This window comes from Melanostigma gelatinosum, assembly GCF_949748355.1.
Source record: "Melanostigma gelatinosum genome assembly, chromosome: 19".
Taxonomy (NCBI): Eukaryota; Metazoa; Chordata; class Actinopteri; order Perciformes; family Zoarcidae; genus Melanostigma; species Melanostigma gelatinosum.
Genome location: NC_136652.1, coordinates 21,972,655 through 22,000,154, shown reverse-complemented (window position 1 = coordinate 22,000,154; position 27,500 = coordinate 21,972,655). Strand labels below are relative to the sequence as shown.

Below are 27,500 nucleotides of genomic sequence, written 5' to 3'. Positions count from 1 at the left end.
CAACAAAAGGTGATCTAAATGGAGTCTAACTAGATTTAATTAGATTCAGATCTGATACGCAGATGTTGGATTATCAAACCGTGCTGTAGGTGTGTGTCATTTATCCAGATGTGACTTTAATTTGTCCCCATCGTGTCTCTGATGTCCCACATGTGTCTGAACAGGTCGTAACGGCAGCACACTCACCAGCGATGCCGTAGTACTGGGAGGCGGCGCAGGCCAGTCTGTTGGGGATGAACGGAGACACCTCCACAGCGTAGCCATGCCGGGCCGCACAGCGAAACACCTTCTCCATCAGCAGCAGCCGACTGGGGGGCAAGTCCAGCACGACGAGGAGAGGACAGAGACAACGTCATGAAGCCATACCTTTACTTCTGCAGCTGCTTCATGTGGACGGAGAACTCGTCCAACGATGCACTAAAATGCCAACGTGTTGGTAAACAAACATATATTTAAAATCTGTTCTCGAGCTCATTGCTTATCAGTGTGTCCCTCATAAGTCCTTTATGTCTTATTATTGACTTTAATGTCCCTGTTTGGTGAATAAACTGAAACGATTCAGATTATCAATACTGAATCATAAATCCACTAATACATTATGATGTATTATTATTAAGCTAATCAGCATAATATAAAGTTAAATACATTTAAATGTAAATAAAATGAGCTGCAACAATAATACATCAACAATTATAATACAGGAATATAATATATATTCTGAAATGTGCCATTCTGCATAATAAGTACTTTAACTATATTTTGATGCTGATGCTTTGAATGCAGGACTTTTACTCACAACAGAGTATTTGTACACTGTGGTAGCATATTAGTACTTTTACTGAAGGAAATCCCTCAGTACTTCTTCCACCGCAGTTTAAATATATGTTTACGATAAACGTATGTGTCTTTATGATGTTTTACATCTCATATGGTAGCTAAAGTACTCTAAAATAGAAAATATAACGTAAAAAATGACCGCAAAACCACCGGATCATATTAAAAACCGACTCAGAAAAACGTTAATGCTCACAGATGAAACACGACCGCTTTCAGACTCCACCGTAACGTCGAAACGTTAAAACAACCGGAAACCGATTCATAAATCCTAAAGAAGAAGACGTTCAGAGCAGCTCTTCACCTCCTTCACGTGTCATCCACTTCCGTGTTTTGATCAGCTGATTCAACGTCCACGTGACACGGACGAGGACAAAAATATTGTGTTACGTGAAAATAAATTGCAAAACATCATTATGTCACTTTTTTTTTATTTGTCTTGATATAAAACACTACAAAAAAAGGTTGTCACATTTTTATTCATTTTATTTTATTTATTTTTATTTGAGTCTTTTTTGCACCGGAAACTCGTCACACTTTGGGGGGCGTGATTTTAGGATCACCGTCAAATCCTCGTGTTGCTATTGGCTGAGCGCGGAATTTAAAACGTACCGTTAGTGGCACCGTCAGCGCGAGAGAAACAAACCTAAACGATGAGGGTTATGTCGCGGAACTGATCGACCCGATAGCTGTCGAACACAACACAACACAACAAAAGGACTTTATTTAATTACATAATGGATATTGCCTCTCATTTACAGTAAGTCAGCGCTATCCAGTGTTAGCTTCATGCTAGCTAGGTTAGCTTTGTTGCTATCGTCGAATTGTAACTTATTCACGAACTAACACAACCGGTCCTCGTTGTTTCTGCTCTCCTTTAATTGTGTGTATTATTTCAGACGCTTCGAGAGCAGTCTGGGCTCGTACACGGGAGACGACCCTCTGGACCAGTGGGACAAGTGAGTAGCACGGTTAGCATTAGCTAGCTAGCTCTGGTGTTTGTTGAGAAACGTTGTTTGTGGAGGAAACAAATATCAGTTGAGGGAAAGTACAAGTTTGAGGTACTTTTACTAAATTTTTTTTGTTAGTTTATTTAATATCATTCTATTTTGTTGTATATAATATGCATTTTTTTATTTTAGTTCTTTACTCTGTTGTTTCTCTTTTCTGAGGTTTAATGTTCTAACAAGAGTAGATATTAAAGTCTGTGTGTCCTACAGTTTGTTTTCCTGCGATATTCTTTAATTGAAGATGTTCACAAGATGCACAGCTCACAGTTTACTGTCAGAGATCACTACAGTCTCATGTAGCTGGAGGTGGAGTCTCAGGTGGAATGGTGACTTCATGGTGCTCTTTCCTTAGTTTCCCTTTAAGAATATAGCCTGACGTTTAGGCAAACGGTCATCCCCGTATGATCTTCCCACCTATTTATGTGCAGTCAGGTGAATAAGGTACGTGACTGCACACCTCTCTTGCCGCTCTATTCCCAGGTTCGTGGAGCTCCAGGAGCAGAGATCACCAGCAGACGGAGGCGGCGGGATGTCGCAGGTGTTCGACTCTCTGGTTCAGAGGTTTCTGAATGTCGAGCAATACGCCAACGACATCAGATACGTGAACCACTGCATCAGATGTGTAAGTGTCACTGAGATGTTGTCCAGACTGAAGGCCTCACATGAGCGTCTCATCACTGCGTCTCTGCATCACAGGCGAGTTATTACCCGGACCCCGGCGCTCTGTACGCTCACGTGTTCAGTAAGGGTGTCGGCACCACGACCGCTGCCTTCTACGTGGCCTGGGCTCAGCAGTGTGAACGGAGGGGGATGAAAGACCAGGCCGAGGCCGTGTACCAGAAGGCCACGGAGAACCGAGCCCAGCCAGCCGACACCGTCCTCGGTGAACACGGGTAACGATAAACACGCAACTGTTTATGTTGGCCGCGCTCTCGACCAGGAGTCCATAGTGGTTTGAGTGTGACTCATACAGTCACTAACATGCTCAACAATAACTTCAATGTTCTTAAAAGTGACTCTAAATCTGATCTGCAGGCAGTTTCAGATGAGAACCAGAAGCCAGACACCAGTATCCGGTAAGCGTCTCATCCACGGCCTTCTCGTCTGTTGATGTTTGTGTTTAATATATAAATATTTATTCAATATATTTGTTTCTTAAAAGCTGGCAGTCAAAACCTGTTGCAGAACTCTCGCTTAACCAATCAGATGTCCTCTCACAGAGAGCCGGCAGCTGCAAACAAGGCGAGTGTCTTTGGTTGTCAGTGATCGTTTCCATCAATACGATGTTCAGATCCATCGATGATCCGCGTCCTCTGTTACAGGACTCTGTGGACTGTCCTGCTAATCCACCGGCGTGTAGACCCGGCACAAAGTGAGTTTCCTTTCATGGTGTGTGTGTAAAGTTCTGCAGGTGCTCATGTCTCTGAAACACTAAACACTGAAGCTAGAGAGTCTTCAGATGACACTAAAACACACGCAAACGGATTCATTCTCCCAAAGAGAACTCAACGGTCTGTCTGCTCTCTAGCAGCAAAATGCTTTCTCATTTCAGTTATTAGCATTATTTCAAATTGTTCACGGTTAAACGTGCAGATGGAGCCTCTAGTGCAGGAGTCTCAAACTCATCTTCACTCCGGGCCACATCAGCATCACGGTCGGAGGCACAGCATGTGGACCGTGTGACGCGCTTCATAAATGCGTCCAGCCGAACTGTGAAACTGATGCCGTCTGCCGCGTGTCCTCCTCAGAGCCTCTCTCTCCGGTGGTCACGCAGTGTCGGCGTACACGAAGGAGGCGCTGGCGTGTGAGGGGTCTGAGCTCTGCTTTGAGGAAGTCCGAGCAGCAAAATACTTCCAGAAGGAGAAGCAGGCGATGCAGGAGATCAGTAAGCTGACGGTTTATGAATTAAACTGCAGTGGGAAAGAAATAAACCTGCTGTGATGTCATTTAAGATTCAAAAGTAATTTGACACACTGCTGAATGAGCTCTGGTCTGTTTCCAGTGGAGGAGATCTTCGTGGCGGCGGAAGAAAGCATCCTGATCATTGAAAGTCCTTTGGAAGCGGTCCTTGACCCGGAGGCGTGTGGAGGTTTGACCAGCGAGCCGGCACTGCAGAGGGTGAGACTGAAGCCCGTTTGGTTCTTATTCGTGTTGTTGAGTGCTTCGTGTGTGAGGTTCTTGTCCACAGTCAGGGTTCTGCTGCAGGAGATGAGTTTATAGAACCAGACAGGAGAACATGTGATCGCTACAAAGACAGCAGACTCACTGAAACAGCTTCTACCGCTCAGGAGCTGCTGCTGCTCTACTGCTGCCTCCATCTGCTCCTGTGTTGTCACTTTAGTGTTTTAAAGGTTTTATTCAGATCCACTAAAAGTCACACAAACTCACCAAGAGATGGAGGCATCAGTAGACTAACAGCGCCAGTGTTCTGAGAGGTAGACTCTGTTTCTATGAATAGTCTGGTGCTGTGGAGAAACCTCAACAACCCGGCTTTAAAAACCCAAACTATCCCCTGAAGTCAGCCAGAGACCTAAAATCTGACGTACGTGAACCGCCGACCTTTGTTTCCTTTGCTGCAGCTGTCTGGAGTAGAAACGGACACCAGTGTGAGCCCTGATCCTACCCAGCAGCCCTTTGGGCGTCCTGCACCCTCCAGCAGGTGCTCTCTGGGCTGGAGGTTACGCGGCGAGTCGTCCTTCGTCCAAGAGGTCTCTGCCGGAGCCTCAGGGGCCGCTGGCGCTGTGAGCTCGGTGGTTTCCCATCATGCCCCTCACCTGGCTGACAGGAGCCTTCATTTACAACCATCTGCACAGACGTCGGCGTCCACGGACCAGGCGTCTTCTGTTCAGACCTGGATGGTTGAGTCCCGGGCGGTCCAGCAGACCGGCGGTCTCTGTCGGGGCGATCTGGTTCACCCTCAGCAGCTCAACGCTGTACACCAGTGAGTAGCTGCTAAACTGGACCGCTGGTGCTCTGAACCAACATGAAGTCAGTTATTGTAACTGGGTTCATTATTCTTACCAGGAGACAACTTCTGGTTCTTTAACCTGAACTCAAAGCTTCATGAGTTAAAGCTGCATTCTCTCTAGTGTCCACCAGGGGGCGACTCCTCTGGTTGTATAGAAGTCTATAGAAAATTACTCTACTTCTCTCTTGATTTATTACCTCAGTAAACATTGTAAACATGAGTTTATGTCTCAATCTCTAGTTTCAAGTCTTCTTCAATACATCATGATGTTCATTTAGTACATTATGGTCCATTTAGAGTCAGACTATTGACTTGATTGACAGGTCTCTACATCACGCCTCCTCAGTCTGAATATGCTCACTTCCTGTTGCCAGCACATCTCTGGTAAACACAAGATTTAAAGTGGTGCTTTTGTGTGTTTCTGCCCTTTTCTTCAGCACTAAAGTAATCATTGGTGAATTATTAAACCCTTTTATAACGGTGGCTATAATAATTTAATATAATATTTGTGTGAACGCGTGAAAGATGGAGTTCTTTCTCCCTCTCAGGGCCTTCCAGCCAGCGGAGCCGGAGGAGAAGCTGAACAGTGAGTCCACCAGTGGTTCGGCAGAACGTCGTCCTCGTATCGGTCTGTTTTCAAACCTTCTCTTTTGTCTCAGTGTCGCAGGGCGGAACAGCCAACCCGTCTCACATCACGCCCAACAACTCACTGGGCTTCGCTCAGGCCACACCGTCCAGGGTGCTGCCGTCACCCACCGTCAACACCCGGGAGGCTCTGGGTGAGTGTTGGAGTGATCCTCCTCAGTCTGTCGTTAACATCAGTGTGAATACAGTTTTAACGTTAGCAGCAGCGCTAACGGCTAACCAACACTATCAGTTACACTATGATGCCTTCAGGCTCTGCTCAGTGAACATGAGTACTGGCTGAAGGTTCATTATAATGTTATCATGATGTGTTCACATGATGAACTAGAATAAATCCAGTAGTTTGAAGGAGATGTGGACCAGCTGCTATAATCAAACATCTTCATCTGTTGATATGGATCAACGATCAATAATTTGTATCAGCGGGACACAAATGAAAGTTAAATTCACTTCCTGTTTCCAGATGTCTTCTTCCTGCTGCTCTTTAATGGTTCCTTCCATGTGTTTGTGTGATCCAGATGTGATCATGGACATGTTCCAGGCCCCGACGCTGCTCCAGGATCCGCCCGGCAACACGGCGCTGCGCCGCGCCGCTGAGCGGGGGTTCGATCCCCGTTACCCAGGAACCGGTAAATGTGCCGCAAACGGCCGTTTATGTTCAGGTTTTATTTCAGAGAGTCGGCGTGTTTCCACAGCCGAGTGACTTAAAGTCTCATTCACCGAGAGGTTTGTATGGAAATACATAAAAAGAAATATTCATGACTCAATCAAGATGCTAATTGATTATGAGTCATTCCTCCAGCTGTGTGAACACGATGCAGAACGTTTAATTCATTTTAATGTTCATGAGGCGAACTGAGCGGACGGTTGGGAACCGCTTCTCTGTTCGGTTCCCGAGAGTCGAGTGAAACGTATCGACTCGCTGCTACTGATGCCGATCAATGAATGGATATTTTATGTTATTGGACTCTGATAATCGTCACGCTTCCTTTTGAACTTTGTTTTTCTGTCTTTCTTTGGACGCAGGCGTCTCGTCCTCGGCGGCTCCGTTCACCGTCTTCCAGGACGAGACGGACAAAGAGACCGGCAGGTGAATGACTTAAATACGTCCACGTCAGGCCTTCGCTTCGGCTTCGTGGTTTAGATTGTTTGTTCGATGGTGAAATCAGTCGATGGGCGTTGATGTGACTGCTGTTCCTGTTATTTTGTCCCTCTCGTGCCGCTGCTCCGTCTAAACCAATCAGAGCTCTCGCCCAGATCCCCGCGCCGAACAGACCCAACGTGAGTAAGAAGGACACTTTACGATGCTCACGCTGTCCAAAGCTGCTATTAATACACTGATGTTAGCAGTTTTATCTCACGAAATACCAGGATTTATTTATTTATTCATTGTTGAGGGCGACGCCGTCATAAAACAGACTTTTGAAGCTTTACATGTAACGATGTTCGATGCGGTAGAGCGTCATATGTTTCCAAATGTCCTCGCTGAGCAGGAGACGCCTGCCGAGCCGACCCCAGACGAGAGCACCGTGTGGGGCGCTCGGTACAACAACTCTCTGGCTGCGTGTCCCAACAGCACCTCCGACTTCGCCATGTTGGCTCAGTTCGTCTCCACGCCGTTCACACTCAAGACGCCGTTCACCTTCTACGAGGAGGACCGGGGTAACGCGCACACACACACACACACACTCACACACTCTCCACCTGTGTTCACTCAGGAACTCACAGGATATTGAGCCTTTGTTTCGTTATAATAATAGACTGACTGGTTTGTCTGACGGTAATAAAGTAGTTCCAGATGATGGTCCCTCCTCTCTGTGGTGGTCTTTGGTTCCTCACAGCTCAGTTAGTTTGTTCTCTGGTGTTTGGGCGAGCGATGCAGCACGTTGAGTATGAATGTCTCCAGCGTCCTGCTGCACGTGGTCTCATTCAGAGATCCTCTTTCTGTTCTTCAGAGAAGGACTGTGACGGTGGAGACGCGGAGGACGAGGCTTTCATCAGACGACAGACCAAGAAACTCAGGTAGCCGTCTGTCGCTGCTCCGGGCTCACTTCAGAGGTTTCTAAAGGAGCTACCGCTTAACAAGCATTTCATTCTGACGGGAGGAGTAATGAGATGCACCGCCTGCAACAGCACCGCAGACAGACCGGCGCTTCCCGATCCCACGGTTTAACCGTTAACGGCCGAGCTTCTTCAGTCAGAGGACACGCAGCGTACGGAGAGATGTGATCGAGTTAATCGGAGGAAGAAAACGAAGACCTCCGGGTAGGGCTGGGCGGTACCGGTACCGCCCAGCCCTACCTCCGGTTCTTAAAACGAAGAGCTAACTAACATAGACTTTAAATGCACGCATTACCAATCTGGGACTGTAAAAGCAAAACATCTGAAGTGAGTCTGTTTCATGTTGTACGTTTTAGTATCTGAGTGATGGACGAGATGTTTAATGATGACGTCGTGTGTGTTCAGCCCCATCATGGAGCAGAGTCCGTCCGGCGACGCGACCTTCGGTCAGCAGCTTCCTTCCTCCGCTGCTGCACACGGCACCATCGTGGGCGAGGGCGTGGCCCCGGCCCCGCTCTGCCTGACCTCCTCCATCACCACGCTGCAGCCCCCGCCTCCCGCCGCGCTGTCCTTCAGGGACGCCGGCTGGGACGTGTACGCGGGCCCCGAACCGGACGCTTCGGTCGGACCCCGAAGAGAAGCGTTCGCCATCATGGAGGACCTGGACAAACCCGCCAGTCCGGACCGGGTCCAGAGACCGGTCGTCGATGTCCCCGTGACTCCGGAGGGTGCCGTCCAACCGGACCGGCTGGTCTTCAGGAGCCCAGAGCTCTGGGTCGAGCCGGACCCGGACGCCTCCGCGAGTCCACGGCAGCTCTGTGCCGACGCGTCCGTGACCGCAGCGGCGGGGCGGCTGGTGCCGGACCCCTGGGCCGATGAGCTGATCTCTGATCTGCTGTCGTCACTCGACCCGCCTCTCGCCGCTCACCCCCGCTGCGTCACCTGGCCGTTCAAAGTCCCCAACATCAGCCCCAAGACCACCATCCGCATGGGTGAGGACGGCCAGGAGCACGTTAGCCTAGCTTAGCATAAAGACTTCAAGAACTTCTTAGGCATCGCACCAATTATCACAATTTATCTTGATTATATCTCAATTCTTCATAAGAATATTTATATATAATATATTTTTAGTCATACCAAACAGGATTTGTGTAAAAATTTGCTGATGAATGGAAATATTTATTTGTTGTGTGTTTACTCTTCGCTGCTCCTCTTTGGGTTTTTGGTTTAAATTTTGACTAAATCAACTTAATATTTCAGGGAAACTTCACGTTTCAGATCAAATGAGTCATTTATAATCCTGTAAACGCTGACGTGTCAGATTTCCTGGTTTGATCGCGTGTGTGACATGAAAACGTTTTCCTCTCGACAGGAAACGCGTCTCTGCGAGTCGACTGCGTCCTCGGTGAAGGTGCTTTTGCGACGGTGTACCAGGCGACCGTCCCCGAGACCTCCGAGAGGACGGTGTTAAAGGTGAGCCGATAAACCTGGACCGTAAAAACCCGTTCTGGTCTCTGATAATGTTGCGTCGTAAACAACCGGTTCGTGTTTAAACCAACAGGAGGAGCGCTAGTGACGTTAGCAGCACCGCTAACTGCTAACAACGATATCTGAGCCCAACTCTTCTTCGGTGGTTTCAGGTCCAGAAGCCGGCCAATCGCTGGGAGTTTTACATCCACACTCTGCTGGACGCTCGTCTGCGGCCCGACGTCCGTCACCTGTTCGGCCGCGTCCACTCCGCTCACCTCTTCCACGACGGCAGCGTGCTGCTCGGCGAGCTCCACAACCACGGCACCCTGCTGGTACGTCGGCCCCGAGACGCGGTCGCCATCTTTCTTTATGGACGTCTTCTGACCAGATTGTTCTTTTTTCTCTTTCCCCCGTCCAATCAGAACACGGTGAACATTTACAAAACCCTGAGCGACAAGGTGATGCCTCAGCCGCTCGTCATGTACTTCGCCGTCTGCATCCTGCACATGGTGGAGCAGCTGCACGCCGTCCACGTCATCCACGGCGACATCAAACCAGACAACTTCCTGCTGGGAGAGCGGTAACCGCCACTGACCACGTTGTTCTAGCATCGAAGGCTCAGAGCTCGTCTTCATCGGTCCTGCTGGTGTCTCTCAGGTTCCTGGACAACAAGTGCTTTGAGCCGGAGAACCTGGACCACGGCCTCGTCCTCATCGACTTCGGGCAGAGCATCGACATGGAGCTTTTCCCAGAAGGCACTGCTTTCACCGCCAAGTGTTTGACGTCGGGCTTCCAGTGTACGGAGATGCTCAGCGGGAAACCCTGGAGCTACCAGGTGAGGACTCGCGGGATGTTTATTCCTCTTATCAGACCAGAATATTATTAAATCTTATGTTTATTTAAAAGTTACCAGAAATAGTAGTAAGATTTATTTTGCACAATGTGACTTAAAACTGGAAATGAATTAGCAGTTAAGACCCTTTTCAGGCTGCTTTCTTTCTTTTGTGTGTGTGTGTGTGTGTAGACTGATTACTTTGGCATAGCGGGGACCGTCTACTGCATGCTGTTCGGGGCGTACATGCAGGTCACCAATGAAGGCGGCGTGTGGAAGACCAACGGTGTTTTTAGAAGGTAATTCTGCACTCTGACCTTACTATAATCATAACAATAGTTAGCATGTTAGCAATTAGCCTTAGTGCTAACATTAGCATAAGCTAACTGATGGGTGTGCGGCCATAATGCACGGTGACTTTATAAACTGCAAAGTCAGGCGACATGTTGAAAGTGACGTAGACCAAACCCAGCACTTCACGTGGTGCTGTTTTTATTATCATCTGGAACTGTAGCGTTGCAGCATGGTGGCATTAGCAAGCGAGCTAACTAGCCAGTCGCTACCAGAGCCGTGATGCGGCGTCTACGTCACGACGTTCTTGATTTAAACTTTTGGCGGTCCCAGTGAAGTGGAATGAATAATGGGGATCGTGCAGCTTTATGTTTTATCTGAATAAAAGCCACGTTCTCCACAGGAACCCCCACAGCGACTTGTGGCAGGACTTCTTCCGCGCTCTGCTCAACGTGCCGGGCGGCAGTTCCCCCCCGAGCCTGCGGAGCCTCCGCTGCACGCTGGCATCGACCCTCCGGCAAAACTACGGCAACAAACTGTCCTCGCTGAAGAGCCGCATGATGGTTCTGCTGCTGGAGAGCAGGAAAACAGCGCGCAGATGATTTTAACGCATTTTATCTTCGGATCAGAATTCATTCATTCGTATAAAAACATGTCATTATTATTTAGTCTTTTTAATTTTTTTTTAATTTTTTTTTTTATCTGTTTTCAAGTTGTTTGAGTGAAGAGCAGGAATAATAAAATGTTTGCAACAAGTTTATGTTATTTTATGGGTTCTTTTTTTCAGAATCTGTCGTTTTTTTTTTTTAAATTATTTTTTCTCTTGTATTTAATAATAATCATGTGTTTAACACACATTATATTTATACTTGTATAGAAAAGAAAACTGAGCAGTTGATTTAACAATTATTTCACGTTATCGTTTCTGGCTAAATTAAAGTGGAATTCTTTATACGACCACCAGATGGCGCCAAATTCACAGTTTCTTTCCTACACTTGCTAGTTTTAAAGCTGCACTAATCTTTAATAAATCACAAACTTGGCCTCTTTCAGCTCCGTGTCTTTGTCTCACTTTGAAGATGACTGCTACTGCAAAAGGAAACTCAAACGCGTGCGTTAGTTGGTCTGAAATCTGATCCAGAATCGGGGTGTCTGTCCCTGCAGCCTCAGTTTCATCCTCCCGTTCTTTAAATGTCTCCATGTTCAGACCTGTAGCTCCGCCCACTTCTCAGCATGTTTCTACCTGAGAGCCTCCAGATCCCCGTCAGGGTTTAACACGAGTAAACAGCTTAACATTCATATTAAGAAACAATGGGAGGATTTAATCATCAACATTTGACTTTAAATATAGAAACTGTTCATGGTGCCGGCCAGACGTCCTTTAACTTCTAATGCGCACCTGTGGAACAGGTGACGCGTCACCATGTGATGCAGGAAGCAGCACAGACTGAAGAGTTCACAGGAATTTAAACCGCTCTGCTGCGTCTCTCTTCGAACCTGTGGGCGTTTCTTTCCCACAGTTCAGTCTGTACCTGAAGACAGCCCCCCCCACCCCACCCCCACCCCGGAAACACCTGGCTGCCTTCAGGTTCTGTCTGAAATATCTAAACTGGACTCTTCAAAGAATAGATGTGTAATATTTCCTTTTAGTTGATGTTTATGAAACTCAAACTCAGTGTTGAACATCAACGGGTGCGGAAACGTTGAGCGTTATTGATGCTAATAAACGACTGATTCTCTTTAGAATATTTAAATTTAATATGAAAGTAAATATTCTTGCTTTCTTTTCATGAATATGTAAATTATTCAACACAAAACTTTATTGCGTTTTCACAAAATCATCACTTTCTTTTAAAGAATTGTTTGTCATAAAAATGTAACTTTAAAACACTTCTCAAGAAAGCTGGACCGTCGTACAACATGTGAATAAAACCTTTGTCTGCAGCTCGTGTCATTCCTCGGTCACGGTGCCGTTATAATTATCAGACTGAATCTTTAATGAGGCTTAAATGTAACAAAACCAAAGTCGCACTCAATGAATGTCTGACATTTAAAACGCACGACTGCAGCCAGAATGTGCTCTGGGTTAAGTGGAGCCCAAACGTCCCAGCAGCGCTTGAAGGCAGCGCTGCAGAGGAGAGCTGAGTGAGACATGGAGGGCAACGGAGGACTGTCGGACGGAGCTGTGACTGCTGCCTGCAAGGAGGGAGACCCCATCACCCAGGTGGAGTGTTGGAGCTCTGCAGCGTCTGCTTTGTTCCAAAGGGTTCATTCTGATGCCGTCTGAAGTCTGTGGAGGCTGTAATGCAGCCTGTTGGCCTTCAGCCCTGTGGGCCTCACTGGCACGCTCCACTCTTTAACATGTACGGCACAGAAAACTCCTTTAAGAGATTTATTCTCACATTTTAAAGTTCCACTTCACGCAAATGACTACAAAACATCCTTTATATATTTACAATTTATTACAATACTCTCACTTCACATAATTAAAAAAGAAAAATGTGAAAGAAAAGTCGTATTGAAAGAGGAGCAGGTGATTAGTGAAGCGCTTCGCTGCTGGAGAGACAGATATTTGGCGGTGGAGACCAAAAACGGAGCTAAAAGAGGAAATATTGGACTTGAACAGCGATTCATCGCTGTAGAATGATGAGAGCAGCTTTAACAAAGAGCGATTGTCTCGATGACTCCTCGTCTGTGCAGGACTACATGATGCAGCAGACGATGCTGAGGGTCAAAGACCCGGCGAGGTCTCTGGACTTCTACACTCGAATCCTGGGCATGACGTGAGTCTGATCGTCACTCTGATCGGCTGTCCTGACTGGTTCTATGACCGGTTCTGACTGGTTCTATGACCGGTCCTGACTGGTTCTATGACCGGTCCTGACTGGTTCTATGACCGGTCCTGACTGGTTCTATGACCGGTTCTGACTGGTTCTCCTCTGCGGTTTGTCCCAGCTTGCTCCAGAAGATCGACTTCCCCTCGATGCGCTTCACCCTCTACTTCCTGGGTTACGAGGACAAGTCGGACATCCCGGCCGACATCAAGGAGAGGACGGCGTGGACCTTCTCTCGCCGGGCCACCGTAGAGCTCACACAGTACGCAGCAGTGAACCCAGAAACACCAGAAACACCAGATCTATTGTCTGAAGGGACTCTGGCGCTCAGACACTCCCGCTTTAGTCCACAGGGGGCGCCAGAATCAACACTCAATGAAAATTCCTTGCAGTAACTTTTATAAAAAAACCTGATGTGTCTTTTTAAATTCATGAACAATGAATGTCTCTTTGTTTGATGTAGTAACTGGGGTTCAGAGTCGGATGGACGTCTGTCGTACCACAATGGAAACAACAAGCCAAGAGGATTTGGTGAGCGCGTGATGTAGATGTCACTCTTTTATGTCTGACTGTTTGAACAGTGTCTGCTGTAGCTTTCTAACTGTAACGTTGATATTTCTGTGACGAGCAGTTGAGCCTGACTGCGCCGTCTCTTCGTCTTCTCTCCGGGCGTGTCGGCCGTGTTGTTGCAGGTCACATTGGCGTCGCTGTTCCTGATGTTTACGCCGCCTGCAAAGTGTTTGAAGAGCAAGGAGTGACGTTCGTCAAGAAACCAGAATCTGGTGAGTCAGAAGTCTGTCCGGCGTTCTTCTACAAGTCAACATCAAATCACCAGTAATCTCCTGAACCGGCTCTGGGTAGTAATCGAACAAAGGAGGAACTAGTGCAGTTGTTGGGGACTATTTTGTTGCTCTGGTGAGTATTTGTGGCGGTTTATGTGTGATTGACTGAGTATCTTCACTTCTCTCACAGGTAAGATGAAGGACCTGGCCTTCATCCAGGATCCTGACGGCTACTGGATTGAGATCTTAAGTCCCAACAACATGGTCTCACTATTGTCCCCGTGAAGCAGAGAACACTGCCTAAAAAAAAGAAGACTTTTATTTAGTAAGTTCTGTGCTCAACTTACTCCTTTATACAAAGACAAATGAAAAAAAAAACACAAACAGGAAGTTCTGCTTTGAATCGATCGACATTCTGTTGCAGAATGTATCAAAACATCAAACGTCACATCGGTCATCAGCGCAGAAACGCTTTGTTTGAGTGAACAGAAATAAAGAAACATGCATCATCAACGACGCACAAAGAGTCATTTGTTTTCATTGAAGCTCCTACAGGAACTTTCATGTTGTGTTGATTCTGGCGCCCCCGGTGGACGAACGTGGTAGTGCTGCCAAACACTGCAGCTGTACTGATAAACGATGAGCGGTGGAAGAAGTACTTCAGTCAAAGTAGAAGTACATCGCTCTCTTCTACAAGTGAAAGTCCTGCGTTCAAAACGTGAGTCAAGTAAAAGTACAGAAGTTTTATCAGCACGATGTACTTCACGTATCACGTGTGTGAGCGTTTGATTCTGTGATACTCTGACGGCAGTCTGGTGAAAAAAAAGAAAACACGTTTTGGTTTTACAGGTTGACTTCAATTTTGCTGTTCTGGAGCTTTCTGTCACGTCAAATGGTTTTCTTCCTCAGCAGATGGAGTTTGACCGGATGTTTATTCTTTACTTACATGTTTAATCAAAACATGGTATTTAGAGTGCTCGGAATAAAAAGGGAACATCTCCGGTTCCATGACAACTGGACAAATTCAAGCTGCAGAGGAAGATCATGTGTTGCAATCAAAAGCTCTAACGGCCACTAAATGTTTTCTCGACTTATGTTTCCCAATGTTTCACAGCGGGCATAGCGCCGCTTAAAGGACAATTCCAGTGACTAAAAATATCTTTTTATTACAAACTTATTTTTATATACATCCAAGGCTAACAACGCGGCGTAACTTTTACTTGATTTGTCAGTTGTTGACCATATAAAGACGTTGATACATCTTGTTTCCAGTCTTTATGCTAAGCTATTCAAAAGACACACTGGTGTTGTTCTTTGAATTACATTTCTACATAAAAATCTAAATGTAAAGTTTGTACTGACAATAACAAAGAAACACCATCACAGCAGCGATATTGTTACGTCATCTTTATTGGTAAAAAAGGCACACGTGACCGATTACATGTAAACACACGTGGAACAACATTCAGTGTGATCAGTGTGAGCGACAGCGTGTCCTGGTACTTTGGTAAAGCGTCACATTGTCTCCGTTTTTTGTTCTTTTGTCTCATTGTCAGCGTTTAAGGTCTGAAGGTTTTAAAGGGTCATTCTGCTGTAACTCTACTTCCTGTTCTTCCGTCTCACTTCCTGTCTTCGTCTCACTGGTTCCTACCGAAGACCTTCATCTTTAAAACACTAATATATCGTTTGATTGCTAAAAGAACTGCTGCTCACTGTAGTTTTTAGAAGTCAAACAAACAGGAGGAAATGGTGACTTTGTTGGGGACTACTTTCAGTGGCGGATTAATCCACATTTGGTGAGTGATCGTGGGATTGAGTCAGAATTAAATCATGTGATGAAGGAGCGTTGAGGCTCATTGGTGTGTTTTTAAAGGAGCTGTGTCACACACAACACTGCTGCTTTGAGTCGAAACATGAGATTTGATGCCACGAAGAAAAATATAGAACATCACCAAACGTATTAAAGTTAAATACGAATAGATGCGTAATTCTTCTTCATGTTTTCACTTTTCATGTCTCATTTGCATCAAGTGGTTTGGAGCGAATAAAGAAGTTGCCGCTATAAACTACACACGTCTGTAATCTGCCAGTAAAAAAGAGCAGAAGAAGAAGTGGCTGTCGGTCATCCAACCACGTAAGAAGAGGAAAACACGGAGGAACCGCTTCACGGATTTGTTCTAATTGGAGAAGTTTGAATTGATCTTTCCTGTCAGCTTGGTCGTGTTTCATGTCGTCCAGAGACGAAGACGAAGACGAGCATTCAGAAGCAGCTGATCAGTCAAGTCATCAGAATTCATTCACGTTTCCAGAAAGTCTTCATCGACAAAAATCACCTCGAGGGGAAAACCAGTTTTATCAATTTCTTTCCGTTTCCATTCAGCTTTTCTAACGCGATACTTCAAAATGAGCTGAAAAACATGTGGATGGAAACACAAGAACAAAACATCAGTTCAACGTTAAAACAGTCCAGAGAATCTGAATCGAAAGAAAAAGGGATAAAAAACTGACGGGTCACTTTGTGAAAGAGTAAAAACATCTCAGAGGTTGTTTGGGGTAAAAACTCGGTTTATAAGTTAGTTTGGTGATGAAAGTGTTTGAAGTGTCAGTCAGAAGTTAGTCAGAACGCTCCGACCTCGGCCCCCCACGGTCTGTAGGGTTTACTGCTGCTGTGAGGAGTCTGGGAGGAGGAGGAGGAGGAGGAGGAGGTGGAGGTGGGAGGACTGGTGGTGGAGGTGAAAGAGGAGGGAGGGAGGATGGGGAAACCTCCGTAGAGGGTGAGAGGAAACGACGCCGAGAGGGAGAGGAGGGAGGCGGAGAGAGGGGTTGGGGCGCAGGGGAGTACCAGAGACGAGGAAGAGGAGGAGGAGGAGGGGGAGGAGGTGGAGTCGGCTTGGCTGCGCTGTGACAACTCCACCGGCCTCTGGGGGGCTCCACCTCCTCCGGAGTCCGGAGACACCGACAGAGCGCTCGGTCCGTACGACGCGGCGGCGGCCGGCAGAGGTCGGAACGCCGCCGCTGCGGCAGCCCAGTGGTGAGGGTGGAAGGGGTGAGGTAAAGGGTGAGGCTGCCGCTGCTGCTGAAGGAAGTGAAGTGGCAGGTGGGAGGTCACGGTGAGGGCGGCGGCGTCACGCTGCGAGGAGCAGGAGGCGAGGTGGGAGAGGAGGCGGGAGCGCAGAGGGTCGCCGGAGTCCAGGCCCTCCACGGCGCTCAGGTAGCGGGAAACCTCCGTCACGCACTCCCTGAAACCCAGAGACAGGAAGTCCAGGGCCAGAGCGTCAAAGTAACCTGCAGACACAGATGCAGAGGTCAAGTACTGTCCGTTACATCCAGGAGGCAACGTTCTGCCGCGTGAAGCCAAAGCTTCCCCCCCCCCGCTGGCTTTATGAAAGCAAACAGGTTTAAGTGGTGCTTTTATCCCCGCAGTGCTTTCCCATGGACTCACCACCTCCCTCTGTCACACACACACACACACACGCACACGCACGCACACACACACACACACACACACGCACGCACGCACGCACGCACGCACGCACGCACACACACACACACACACACACACACACACGCACACACACACACACACACTCACACACACACACTCACACACACTCTCACACACTGCCACACACTGACGATGCCTCTCGTCCTTAAGAGCTGCACTCAACACGTCCTGATAGAACCTCTGCACCTTAGATGAGGAAGAACGACCATCTGGTTCCAGCGTGGATGTATTCTCTCTGCTGTAGACGGTATATAAGAAGTGGGTGTAGTCGCCGTGACGTCACCCACTGTTTGTGGACTATAGTTATGAAGGCATCTTGACCGTCGCCATCTTGTTTTCTTTGCAACCAGAAGTGATACGAGAGGTTGCACCAAAATGTTACAATGAACTTCCTTGAAGTGAAAACACAGTGTGGACGAAAACCCGGACAACTCCAGAGCGAGAATAAATCAACGCGACGCGACGACGTCACGACGCGACAATGTGACAGCTTCCTGGTTACCGTTCCCTCCGGGGGCCTGCAGCACCTTCAGGTGGTCCACAGTCATCTGCAGGATCTCTGCCTTCTCCAGTTTAGCTGAACCCTGATGACACAAAGACAAACACCTGAGTCCAACCAGGTAGTCCTGATCCTCTGTGAACCAGTCTCAGTGTAGTCCTGATCCTCTGTGAACCAGTCTCAGTGTAGTCCTGATCCTCTATGAACCAGTCTCAGTGTAGTCCTGATCCTCTATGAACCAGTCTCAGTGTAGTCCTGATCCTCTATGAACCAGTCTCAGTGTAGTCCTGATCCTCTATGAACCAGTCTCAGTGTAGTCCTGATCCTCTATGAACCAGTCTCAGTGTAGTCCTGATCCTCTATGAACCAGTCTCAGTGTAGTCCTGATCCTCTATGAACCAGTCTCAGTGTAGTCCTGATCCTCTATGAACCAGTCTCAGTGTAGTCCTGATCCTCTATGAACCAGTCTCAGTGTAGTCCTGATCCTCTATGAACCAGTCTCAGTGTAGTCCTGATCCTCTATGAACCAGTCTCAGTGTAGTCCTGATCCTCTATGAACCAGTCTCAGTGTAGTCCTGATCCTCTATGAACCAGTCTCAGTGTAGTCCTGATCCTCTATGAACCAGTCTCAGTGTAGTCCTGATCCTCTATGAACCAGTCTCAGTGTAGTCCTGATCCTCTATGAACCAGTCTCAGTGTAGTCCTGATCCTCTATGAACCAGTCTCAGTGTAGTCCTGATCCTCTATATGAACCAGTCTCAGTGTAGTTCTGGTCCTCTATGAACCAGTCTCAGTGTAGTCCTGGTCCTCTATGAACCAGTCTCAGTGTAGTCCTGGTCCTCTATGAACCAGTCTCAGTGTAGTCCTGATCCTCTATGAACCAGTCTCAGTGTAGTTCTGGTCCTCTATGAACCAGTCTCAGTGTAGTCCTGGTCCTCTATGAACCAGTCTCAGTGTAGTCCTGATCCTCTATGAACCAGTCTCAGTGTAGTCCTGATCCTCTATCTATATGAACTGTTTCTATAGAGTTGTTCTTGATGGCGGGTCGGATTCTTGTTGACCTGAAACCAGGACGCAGAGCTGAACAGAAACCTGGTTCTCGGTCTGATATGAACCTGCTTCTCGAGGGCCGTGGGGACGAGTCTCCGTAAGTCCAGCAGACTGCTGTTGATTCTGTCTCTGCGTCTCTTCTCGATAATCTGACAAAAGAAAAGGAGAAAATCCTCAAACGCTGACGTGAAGACGTCTCGAGAGACGCTGCAGGTGAATCTGGTGAATATATATCTATACATCTATATATCTATACATCTATACATCTATATATCTATACATCTATACATCTATACATCTATACATCTATACATCTATATATCTATACATCTGTACATCTGTACATCTGTACATCTGTACATCTATACATCTATACATCTGTACATCTGTACATCTGTACATCTATACATCTGTACATCTATACATCTGTACATCTGTACATCTATACATCTGTACATCTGTACATCTGTACATCTGTACATCTATACATCTGTATATCTATACATCTGTACATCTGTACATCTGTACATCTGTACATCTGTACATCTATACATCTGTACATCTGTACATCTGTACATCTATACATCTATACATCTATACATCTGTACATCTGTACATCTGTACATCTATACATCTGTACATCTGTACATCTGTACATCTATACATCTATACATCTGTACATCTGTACATCTATATATCTATATATCTATACATCTATACATCTGTATATCTGTACATCTATACGTCTATACGTCTATACGTCTATACATCTATATATCTGTACATGTCGATCAACCTTCTCTGAAACGGTGTTTTTAAATATGCAAATGAGGCATTGTGTCATCGTGACTTCTGCAGTGTTTCTGTATGTGCTTTGAGTTTTATTTCATCCTTACTGACCGCCAGAGGCAGTGCTTAACACTGGATGTATCCCGTCTCGCGCATGCGCAGGTCGAATATTTATATCAACAAAGTCACGTGTGACCTCGGATGACCACCGTCATCTATAAGTTCCGGTGTCATCCTGAGCTCAGTCCTTTTTTCTTCTCGCGTCGCAGGTTAGCTACCATGGTAGCTTAAACAAGGATGTGTCTACGATCAAGACATATTAGAGCTCGTCGCTGTAGCCTTGTGACTACCGGTCGGAGTTGCGGTTCTCTCGCCCTCCAAAGGCTGCGACGAGCTGTCCCTCTTCGGAGGGAACGGTGTGTTCGCCGTTCGGACATCGAGCCCCGGACTGGTGGACGCCCCTATCATCGGTCGTCACCAGTCTGATAAGGGCCAGCTAAGTCGTGATGACAGCAATCGGTAAGATCGATTAACATTGTTTTCTATAACAGTTGTTTGTTCCACGGTTGGCAGAGCGCTTCCGCTCTAGTAATCGAGTGGCGCGCTAACGAGAGCGTAGAATTACGCTGTCGGCCCGCCCTTCACAGTGTTACGGCTATCACAGTTAGCAGAGTGTTCCTGCTCAGGCAAACTTTGTGAGACACTAGTCCGCATTGGCGTTGTGTACATGGAGATTTAATCTTTACATCTGACGTAATTCGCAGTTAGCGGTGTCTTCACTCAGGCTAACTTGGATGCTAGCTGGGACTGCGTCCATCAACTTTGTAAACCTTACGGCTGTCACAGTTAACAGAGCGTCCTCGCTCAGGTTAACTCAGTGGGAAACTAGCTAAACAAAGCTGATACTGGGGCTGTAGCCATCAACTTTGTATCCTTACAACTGTCACAGTTAACAGAGCGTCCTCGCTCAGGTTAACTCAGTGGGAAACTAGCTAAACAAAAGCTGATACTGGGACTGTAGCCATCAACTTTGTATCCTTACAGCTGTCACAGTTAACAGAGCGTCCCCGCTCAGGTTAACTCAGTGGGAAACTAGCTAAACAAAAGCTGATACTGGGACTGCGTCCATCAACTTTGTATCCTGACGGCTGTCACAGTTAACAGAGCGTCCTCGCTCAGGTTAACTCAGTGGGAAACTAGCTAAACAAAGCTGGTACTGGGGCTGTGGCCATCAACTTTGTAGCATTACAACGATCACAGTTAGCGGAATGTGCTCGCTCAGGCTAACTCGGTGAATGCTAGTTATACTAAATCAACATGGAGGTTGTGCCCATTGATGGTTTTTACGCATTACGGCTGTCGAGTTCGCTCCGGCTAACTAGACTAAGCTAATACTCGGTGTGTCCATTGATTGTTGTAAACATTATGGACATATCGGTAGCGGATATCAGTTAGCAGAGTGCTCTCGCTCAAGCTAACTGGTGGGACACCAATATCTGCAGCAGCTGTCTTAGTGAAGAGTGTCCTCGCTCCCCTCTCACTGTAAGGACTGTGTTCTTTTTGTCAGTTTTTCACAGTAGCAGAGTGCTCTCGCTCAAGCTAACTGGTGGGACACCAATATCTGCAGCAACTAGCTTAGTGAAGAGTGTCCTCGCTCCCCTCTCACTATAAGGACTTGCCTGGCCTGTTTCCACAGTGGCAGAGTGCTCTCGCTCAAGCTAACTGGTGGGACACCAATATCTGCAGCAATTAGTTTAGTGAAGAGTGTCCTCGCCCCTCTCACTATAAGGACTTTGCCTGACCTGTTTCCACAGTGGCAGAGTGCTCTCGCTCAAGCTAACTGGTGGGACACCAATATCGGCAGCAACTATCTTAGTGAAGAGTGGCCTCGCTCCCCTCTCACTGTACGGACTGTGTCTGTTTTGTCCGTTTTTTACGGTAACAGAGTGCTCTCGCTCAAGCTAACTGGGGGGACACTAATATCTGCAGCAACTATCTTAGTGAAGAGAGTGGGCTTAGAGAGTGCCCTCGCCCCTCTCACTATAAGGACTTTGCCTGACCTGTTTCCACAGTTGCAGAGTGCTCTCGCTCAGGCTAACTGGTGGGTCACCAATATCTGCAGCGGCTGGCTAAGGGAAGAGTGTCCGAAGGATCACTCGCCACTGACTGCCCCCTGCCTGTTCTCTTAACATTCAGCAGAGCGCTCCCGCTCGGACTGATTTGGAATTCCGCATAAACTAGTGGGACAAGGGTTCCACCAGAATCGCGGCCATGTTAAACTCTCCCGGCTGTAGGACCTGTATAGCTCCTCTTCAGCCGGAGGACGGCCCTGACCTCTTGCCCTAGCAGGGAGAACCCAGGCAGGACCTGCGGCATCACGCCTTGAGCAGTAAGGTCTGCTAGGCTGGCCGAAGTGGAACACCTGATGCGGGAGGGCTACCTCCCCCTGTCAGGGCAGCTGAATCCAGACCAACCTACCCTGGTCATTTGTATGGCGCTTGCACGCCGGGCATACACAGCAGCTGGAACATCCACCTGTGAGTGCCTTCTTCAGGCACCTTCCCGCCCTCACCACCTTTTCTGTTCCTCCCTCCGAGGAATATCTGAGGGAGTTGCGTGCATGGTGGAGACACCAGGGCTCTCTCCCGCCTTACATCAGACCATGCAGGAGGTGGCAAATCTGGCCTTGCACGTATGCCAGCCAGTTAGACGACTATGGCGTCCATCAGTTTCCCCTGAGGAGACTCTGAGGCCCGATGCCAGGTGCCCTCGACCCAATGTCGGGTCAAAGATGACCTGCTATCCAGGGCTTGGGACACAGCAGCGCTGTGCACCGTATCGACAACTCCCTCTCCCACCTCATGCTTTCCCTCGCAGATTCTCTGCAGCGGGCTACTTCGACGCTTCTGCTCAGTGATGCTTCATTGCAGGCGTTTGCGCTCATATCGAGGGAACGTGGATGTATGATGTCCACCCTGGTTCAGACTCGCCGCCAGGTTTGGCTGGCGCAGTCACCCCTATCTGAGACATGTAGGAGGACCCTCCATACTGTCCCAGTGGAGCCTGGTGAGCTGTTCGAGTCAGCTGCTGTACAGGCGCTTCAGCGGACTGTTAGAGCTAGCCAGACCTGGCAGCAGTTCTCTGGTCTTTGCAGGGACCTGCCTGCACCCCCAGACCTAGGGGTCCCATTTTTGGCCCACAAGGCCGTTTCTCAGCCTCCAGCTTACCCTAGTAGCGCAACAGGCCTCGGCGTCCTGCTGAGAGGCCGGACCGCTACCTATACAACCCAACTTACGTCCCCGTCCCCCCCGGCAGGGGTGCCGGGAGATGTCTCCAGGCCGGCTGTCGGGGTTCTTTCTCCCATCAGCGGATTTCCAAGGGAGAGTGGTTCACGTCTATCGACGCCTGTTCCCATGGTGCATCACCACAACTTTCAGTCCTGGGTGCTTCCATTCGGACTCTCCCATCTCCCCATGGGTGTCCACAGTGTGTTACTGCTGTCCTTTCCCCCTGCAATCGCAGGGCGTGAACATACTGCCGTACTTAGACGACTGGCTGACCTAGGCGCCGTCCCGGCTTCAGGCGCCACAGGACACTGCTCGCCTTCTCTCACGTGGCCCGGTAGGCCTCAAGGTGAACATGGAGAGGAGCTACCTGAGCCCTTCTCAGAGCATAACCTTCATTAGGGTGGCCCTATGAGGGCCTGTCTGTCGCCCCAGTGCGGATGGCTGAACAGCCTTCACTTGGATGCCAAGTGGCACAGATACAGGGCAATAATATTATCGAAACAGTGTCTATTCAGCTATTCACTATCCCCATGGAGGGAGTGCATATCTGGCGAACAGTGTCCCAGGAACCGAGCCCCAGGGGCTCGGTTCCATTCCACCAGGAGATTGTCACAACAGTTACCTGCCTCTCAAGGCGGGTGCAGGGTGACAGAACGGGACAGCCTGGGGGCAGTTGTCTGCTGAAAGACCGCAGGTCCAGGTTCTAGAGCTAGCGCTCGAGCACTCCCTTCCATGTTTGAAGGGAAAGCATGTGCTTGTCCGGTGGACAGCACCTCTGCTGTGATTTCCCATGAACTATCGATGGGGCACCAGATCTGCAGAAGTTGCTACGGGGATCACCGTGGCCTTCTGACTTGGGAGGCCCCTTGCCTGACCAGCCTGTGGGCAATGTACCCACCAGGAGAATGGAACAAGGTTGTGGTTTTCCTGTTCCGTTACAAGCCTCCACCGGGAGAGTGGCGGCTGCATCCAGACGTGTCGACCCACTGCCCCCACTGGGTCTCCCTGACGGAGAGGACCAGCCCTCTGGGTCAAGATGCCCTGGCTCACACGTGGCCAGAGGATCTTCTTTATGCCTTTCCACCAGTCCCTCTGCTTTTGCTATAAGCTTGTCAGAGTTCTTCCCCGACAGGAGGGATCTCCTGTCGCAACTAGAGGGTCGGATTTGGCATTCCAATCCCTGCCGCCTTCAATTAGGGGTCACGGGAGGGCCCGACCGGATGCTGAGTGGCTGCATAGAACCAGTCTGATGGACTATTCTGAATGCCAGTCTACCTGCCTGCAGTACAAGAAACAGGTGGAAGCTGTTCTCCGACTAGTGTGCGGCTCAGAACAAGGTCCCAGTACAGCGCCCCGTGCCTGCTGTACTGAGTTTCTACAGTCCCTCCTGGATAAGGGCCAGTCTCCCCTGCATGGGACCTACCCTTGGTACTGGACAGCTTATGCTTGTCCTTTTGAACCCCTGGCACAGGCGGAGCCTAGATGGCTATCAGCAAGACGGTTTTCTCCTTGCTGTCAATTCAGCTCAATGTGGGGGCGAGCTGCATGCCCTATCAGTGGAAGAATCATGTCTGAGGTGGAACTCAGATGGCTTGGGTGTCACTTTCTGGCCTAAGGCAGTGTTTCTCCCAAGGGGGTGGATACGTTCACATATAAACCGGCCTATCCAGCTGGCAAAGTTGACCCCCCCCCTCCCCCATCGGGAGAGGAGAGGTCAAGGCTGCTGTGCCCAGTGTGGGCCCTCAGAGCTTATATGGAAGCCACCGCCTGCATAGTCAGTTATGGTGAGCCTAAGAAGGGCTGTGCTCCTTTTTAAGGAAAAAAAGGAAAAACGGCACCTGTCCCACTGGATAGTGGAGGCCATTGCCGATACATACAAGGCGAGCGGCTGCGCTCGGCCATCCGGGGTGAAGGGTCACTACCAAGAGTGTCTCCACACCGAGGGCAAGCCTGAGTGGTGTGCCTGTGGGGGATACATGTGCGGCGGCCTCATGGGCATCACCGAGCACATTCACCAAACACTACAGAGTTAACGTTGCCACCCCTCACCCACTGGGGAGGGTTCTTGGCCAATTTTCTCTGCCGGAGCTATAAGGGGTAGTTACTGTGCTTCCTCGTGACTCTTTTGGTATAAGTCATCCAGTGTTAAGCACTGCCTCTGGCGGTCAGTAAGGATGAAATAGAACGAAAGTTACGAACGTAACTACGGTTCTATGAATCCTGGATGACCGCCAGAGTTCTTGGTCACTCGGAATCCCGTGAACTCGCGAGAAGATTCCATAGGACTGAGCTCAGGATGACACCGGAACTTATAGATGACGGTGGTCATCCGAGGTCACACGTGACTTTGTTGATATAAATATTCGACCTGCGCATGCGCGAGACGGGATACATCCAGTGTTAAGCACTGCCTCTGGCGGTCATCCAGGATTCATAGAACCGTAGTTACGTTCGTAACTTTCGTTTTATTCGTTGGCGGCGTCTTCATACGGCGATGTGTGTTGACCTCTCTGGGCCACCGTACCGCTGAGTCAGCGTTACGTCGTCACGGTTACCCTTCACTCAGATCAGTGGACGTCGATGACTTACCCCTCTGCGCTTTCTCCTGGTCATCACTGGAGCGCTCGTGGTCGGTGATCCACATCTCATGAAGGACGCCTTCATGTGCCTGAAGCCCAAGATATGAATTCAATAAATTAACATTGAATTAACATCAATGAGCTTTTTGTTTTTCACATCCAGATGTTTTCAACAGCTGTCATAGTTGCACAGCTGCAAATGTAGTACTTGTACTTTACTTCAGTACTTCCATGCTGTGGTACTTTATACTCTTACTTCTATTTACAATCGTCTCCACAATGACGAGCTGAAGAATCTAAAGTTCATATTCTCTCATCGATAAGAACAGAATCATAAATCACTGTGAAAGGAGCCGTTCTGCACCATGAATACTTCTGATGCTTTAAGTACATTTAGATGACAATACTTAAATACTTTGACTGAAGTAACACTTTTATAATATGATATCATATTGTATAATAGTATATAATACAATAAGACATCATATCATATCAGATTATATTATATTATATAAACAGAATAAAAAAGATATTTTGCAAATATGAAATGTGGCATTAAATATTCTCTTCTTCTCTCCGTCCAGCAATTTGACATCCTGATCGATGAATACACCAGAAGAAGAAATTAAACATTGTTCTGTTCACCGCTGCATCCGTCCAGCAGCTCCGTCACTGACGTTAAGTGCAAAATGTACTTTGAGTCCATCTTCTGATCATCTTACTGTAAGTGTTGTTTGAACACAGGAGTACTTTCAAACACCACTGCTCTCTAAGAGACAGCTGTTTTCGGAGGTTGCTGAAAGGGATTGTGGGAAATGTAGGACATGTAGTCAGTAAGGCATCTTCACAACACAACTTTAACACAAACAGCTTGTCTCAGGTTTGATTCATCTTTAAGCATCAAAAGCATCAACACGTTGGTTTCCTTCATTGAAGACGTTTGTTTTATGCAGCCTGCAGCACCAGCTGGGCGGAGTCTGTTCACATCCTGACAGGTGACTTATTAAGAGTCATCTCCAGACACCAACACGATGCATCAAATAAAAGCTCAAATGTTTCACACCAAACAATAATAATGTCCAGTTTGAATTCAGTACAAAACAATGTGCAACATGAATGTTTCGTTCTGTGAACTGTTGGTTCATAATGTTTGTTTGTTTTCATTTTAATAAGCTTACAGACATCAGTGTACTTACAGTACCGTGTATTTATACTTTATTATATTGAGCTTTAATGGATGAATTTATTCAACAGTAAACTTTAACTTTACATCCTTCATGGAATCATATTTATATCTTTATATTTTTACATGCAATAAAAAAGGCTGCAGACGATGAGTTATAATCTGAATATTAAGTGATTCAAACAATAAGACAGAAGCAGGAACACACCTTTTCTTCAGCATATTAAATATGAAGACTAAAGATCGACTCCTTTAATAACTCACCCGTGATAAACGCTCTCGCTGTCCACATCGATGGTCTCCTCCTCGCTGTCCTCACACGGCCGCTTCATGGCGCACGGACGGCGCGGAGGACAGTCCGTGTCTCCTGAGAGGACTGTCCGTGTCTCCTGGGAGGACTGTCCGTGTCTCCTGAGAGGACTGTCCGTGTCTCCTGGGAGGACAGTCCGTGTCTCCTCGGGAGGACTGTCCGTGTCTCCTGGGAGGACAGTCCGTGTCTCCTGAGAGGACTGTCCGTGTCTCCTGGGAGGACAGTCCGTGTCTCCTCGGGAGGACTGTCCGTGTCTCCTGGGAGGACAGTCCGTGTCTCCTGGGAGGACTGTCCGTGTCTCCTCGGGAGGACTGTCCGTGTCTCCTGGGAGGACTGTCCGTGTCTCCTGAGAGGACTGTCCGTGTCTCCTGAGAGGACTGTCCGTGTCTCCTGCGGAGGACTGTCCGTGTCTCCTGGGAGGACTGTCCGTGTCTCCTGGGAGGACTGTCCGTGTCTCCTCGGGAGGACTGTCCGTGTCTCCTGAGAGGACTGTCCGTGTCTCCTGGGAGGACTGTCCGTGTCTCCTCTGAGGACTGTCCGTGTCTCCTGAGAGGACTGTCCGTGTCTCCTG

The 27,500-nt window shown here is 48.1% G+C and overlaps 4 protein-coding genes across 5 annotated transcripts in view; 2 read left to right on the top strand and 2 right to left on the bottom strand.

The window, feature by feature from the left end:
* The window catches only part of pex7 (peroxisomal biogenesis factor 7), a 29,354-nt gene extending 28,191 nt beyond the window's left edge, over nt 1-1,163 (bottom strand). Inside the window, exons 1-2 of one of the 2 annotated variants that reach the window (XM_079290732.1) lie at nt 1,139-1,163; nt 187-308 (exon numbers count right to left, since the gene is read on the bottom strand). In XM_079290732.1, the coding sequence (XP_079146858.1) occupies nt 187-295 (109 nt within the window). In that variant the 5' untranslated portion in view covers nt 296-308; nt 1,139-1,163. The other variant, XM_079290731.1, reaches the window with a different exon arrangement.
* Nucleotides 1,164-1,462: 299 nt separating this feature from the next.
* On the top strand, nt 1,463-11,078 carry bub1 (BUB1 mitotic checkpoint serine/threonine kinase). Its single transcript, XM_079291528.1, has 24 exons — nt 1,463-1,594; nt 1,734-1,793; nt 2,325-2,466; nt 2,541-2,737; nt 2,880-2,920; nt 3,007-3,086; nt 3,167-3,216; nt 3,593-3,729; nt 3,847-3,962; nt 4,424-4,785; nt 5,361-5,398; nt 5,472-5,591; nt 5,976-6,086; nt 6,484-6,547; nt 6,702-6,738; nt 6,951-7,119; nt 7,413-7,479; nt 7,924-8,510; nt 8,891-8,991; nt 9,159-9,320; nt 9,411-9,568; nt 9,646-9,823; nt 10,013-10,119; nt 10,515-11,078. The coding sequence occupies exons 1-24, from the start codon at nt 1,572-1,574 to the stop codon at nt 10,711-10,713; spliced, it is 3,306 nt and encodes a 1,101-aa protein (XP_079147654.1). The 5' UTR covers nt 1,463-1,571; the 3' UTR covers nt 10,714-11,078.
* Nucleotides 11,079-12,218: 1,140 nt separating this feature from the next.
* On the top strand, nt 12,219-14,230 carry LOC306792957 (lactoylglutathione lyase-like). The gene is made up of 6 exons (XM_079290346.1): nt 12,219-12,335; nt 12,812-12,894; nt 13,067-13,207; nt 13,409-13,476; nt 13,638-13,727; nt 13,918-14,230. The coding sequence occupies exons 1-6, from the start codon at nt 12,264-12,266 to the stop codon at nt 14,010-14,012; spliced, it is 549 nt and encodes a 182-aa protein (XP_079146472.1). The 5' UTR covers nt 12,219-12,263; the 3' UTR covers nt 14,013-14,230.
* Nucleotides 14,231-15,214: 984 nt separating this feature from the next.
* hey2 (hes-related family bHLH transcription factor with YRPW motif 2) lies at nt 15,215-26,951 on the bottom strand (the record flags this gene model as incomplete). Its single annotated transcript, XM_079291459.1, has 5 exons — nt 15,215-17,012; nt 17,735-17,816; nt 18,847-18,930; nt 25,447-25,525; nt 26,884-26,951. 5 exons carry the CDS (start codon nt 26,949-26,951, stop codon nt 16,345-16,347), a joined length of 981 nt encoding a protein of 326 aa, XP_079147585.1. The 3' UTR covers nt 15,215-16,344.
* Between the last annotated feature and the right edge of the window lie 549 nt (nt 26,952-27,500).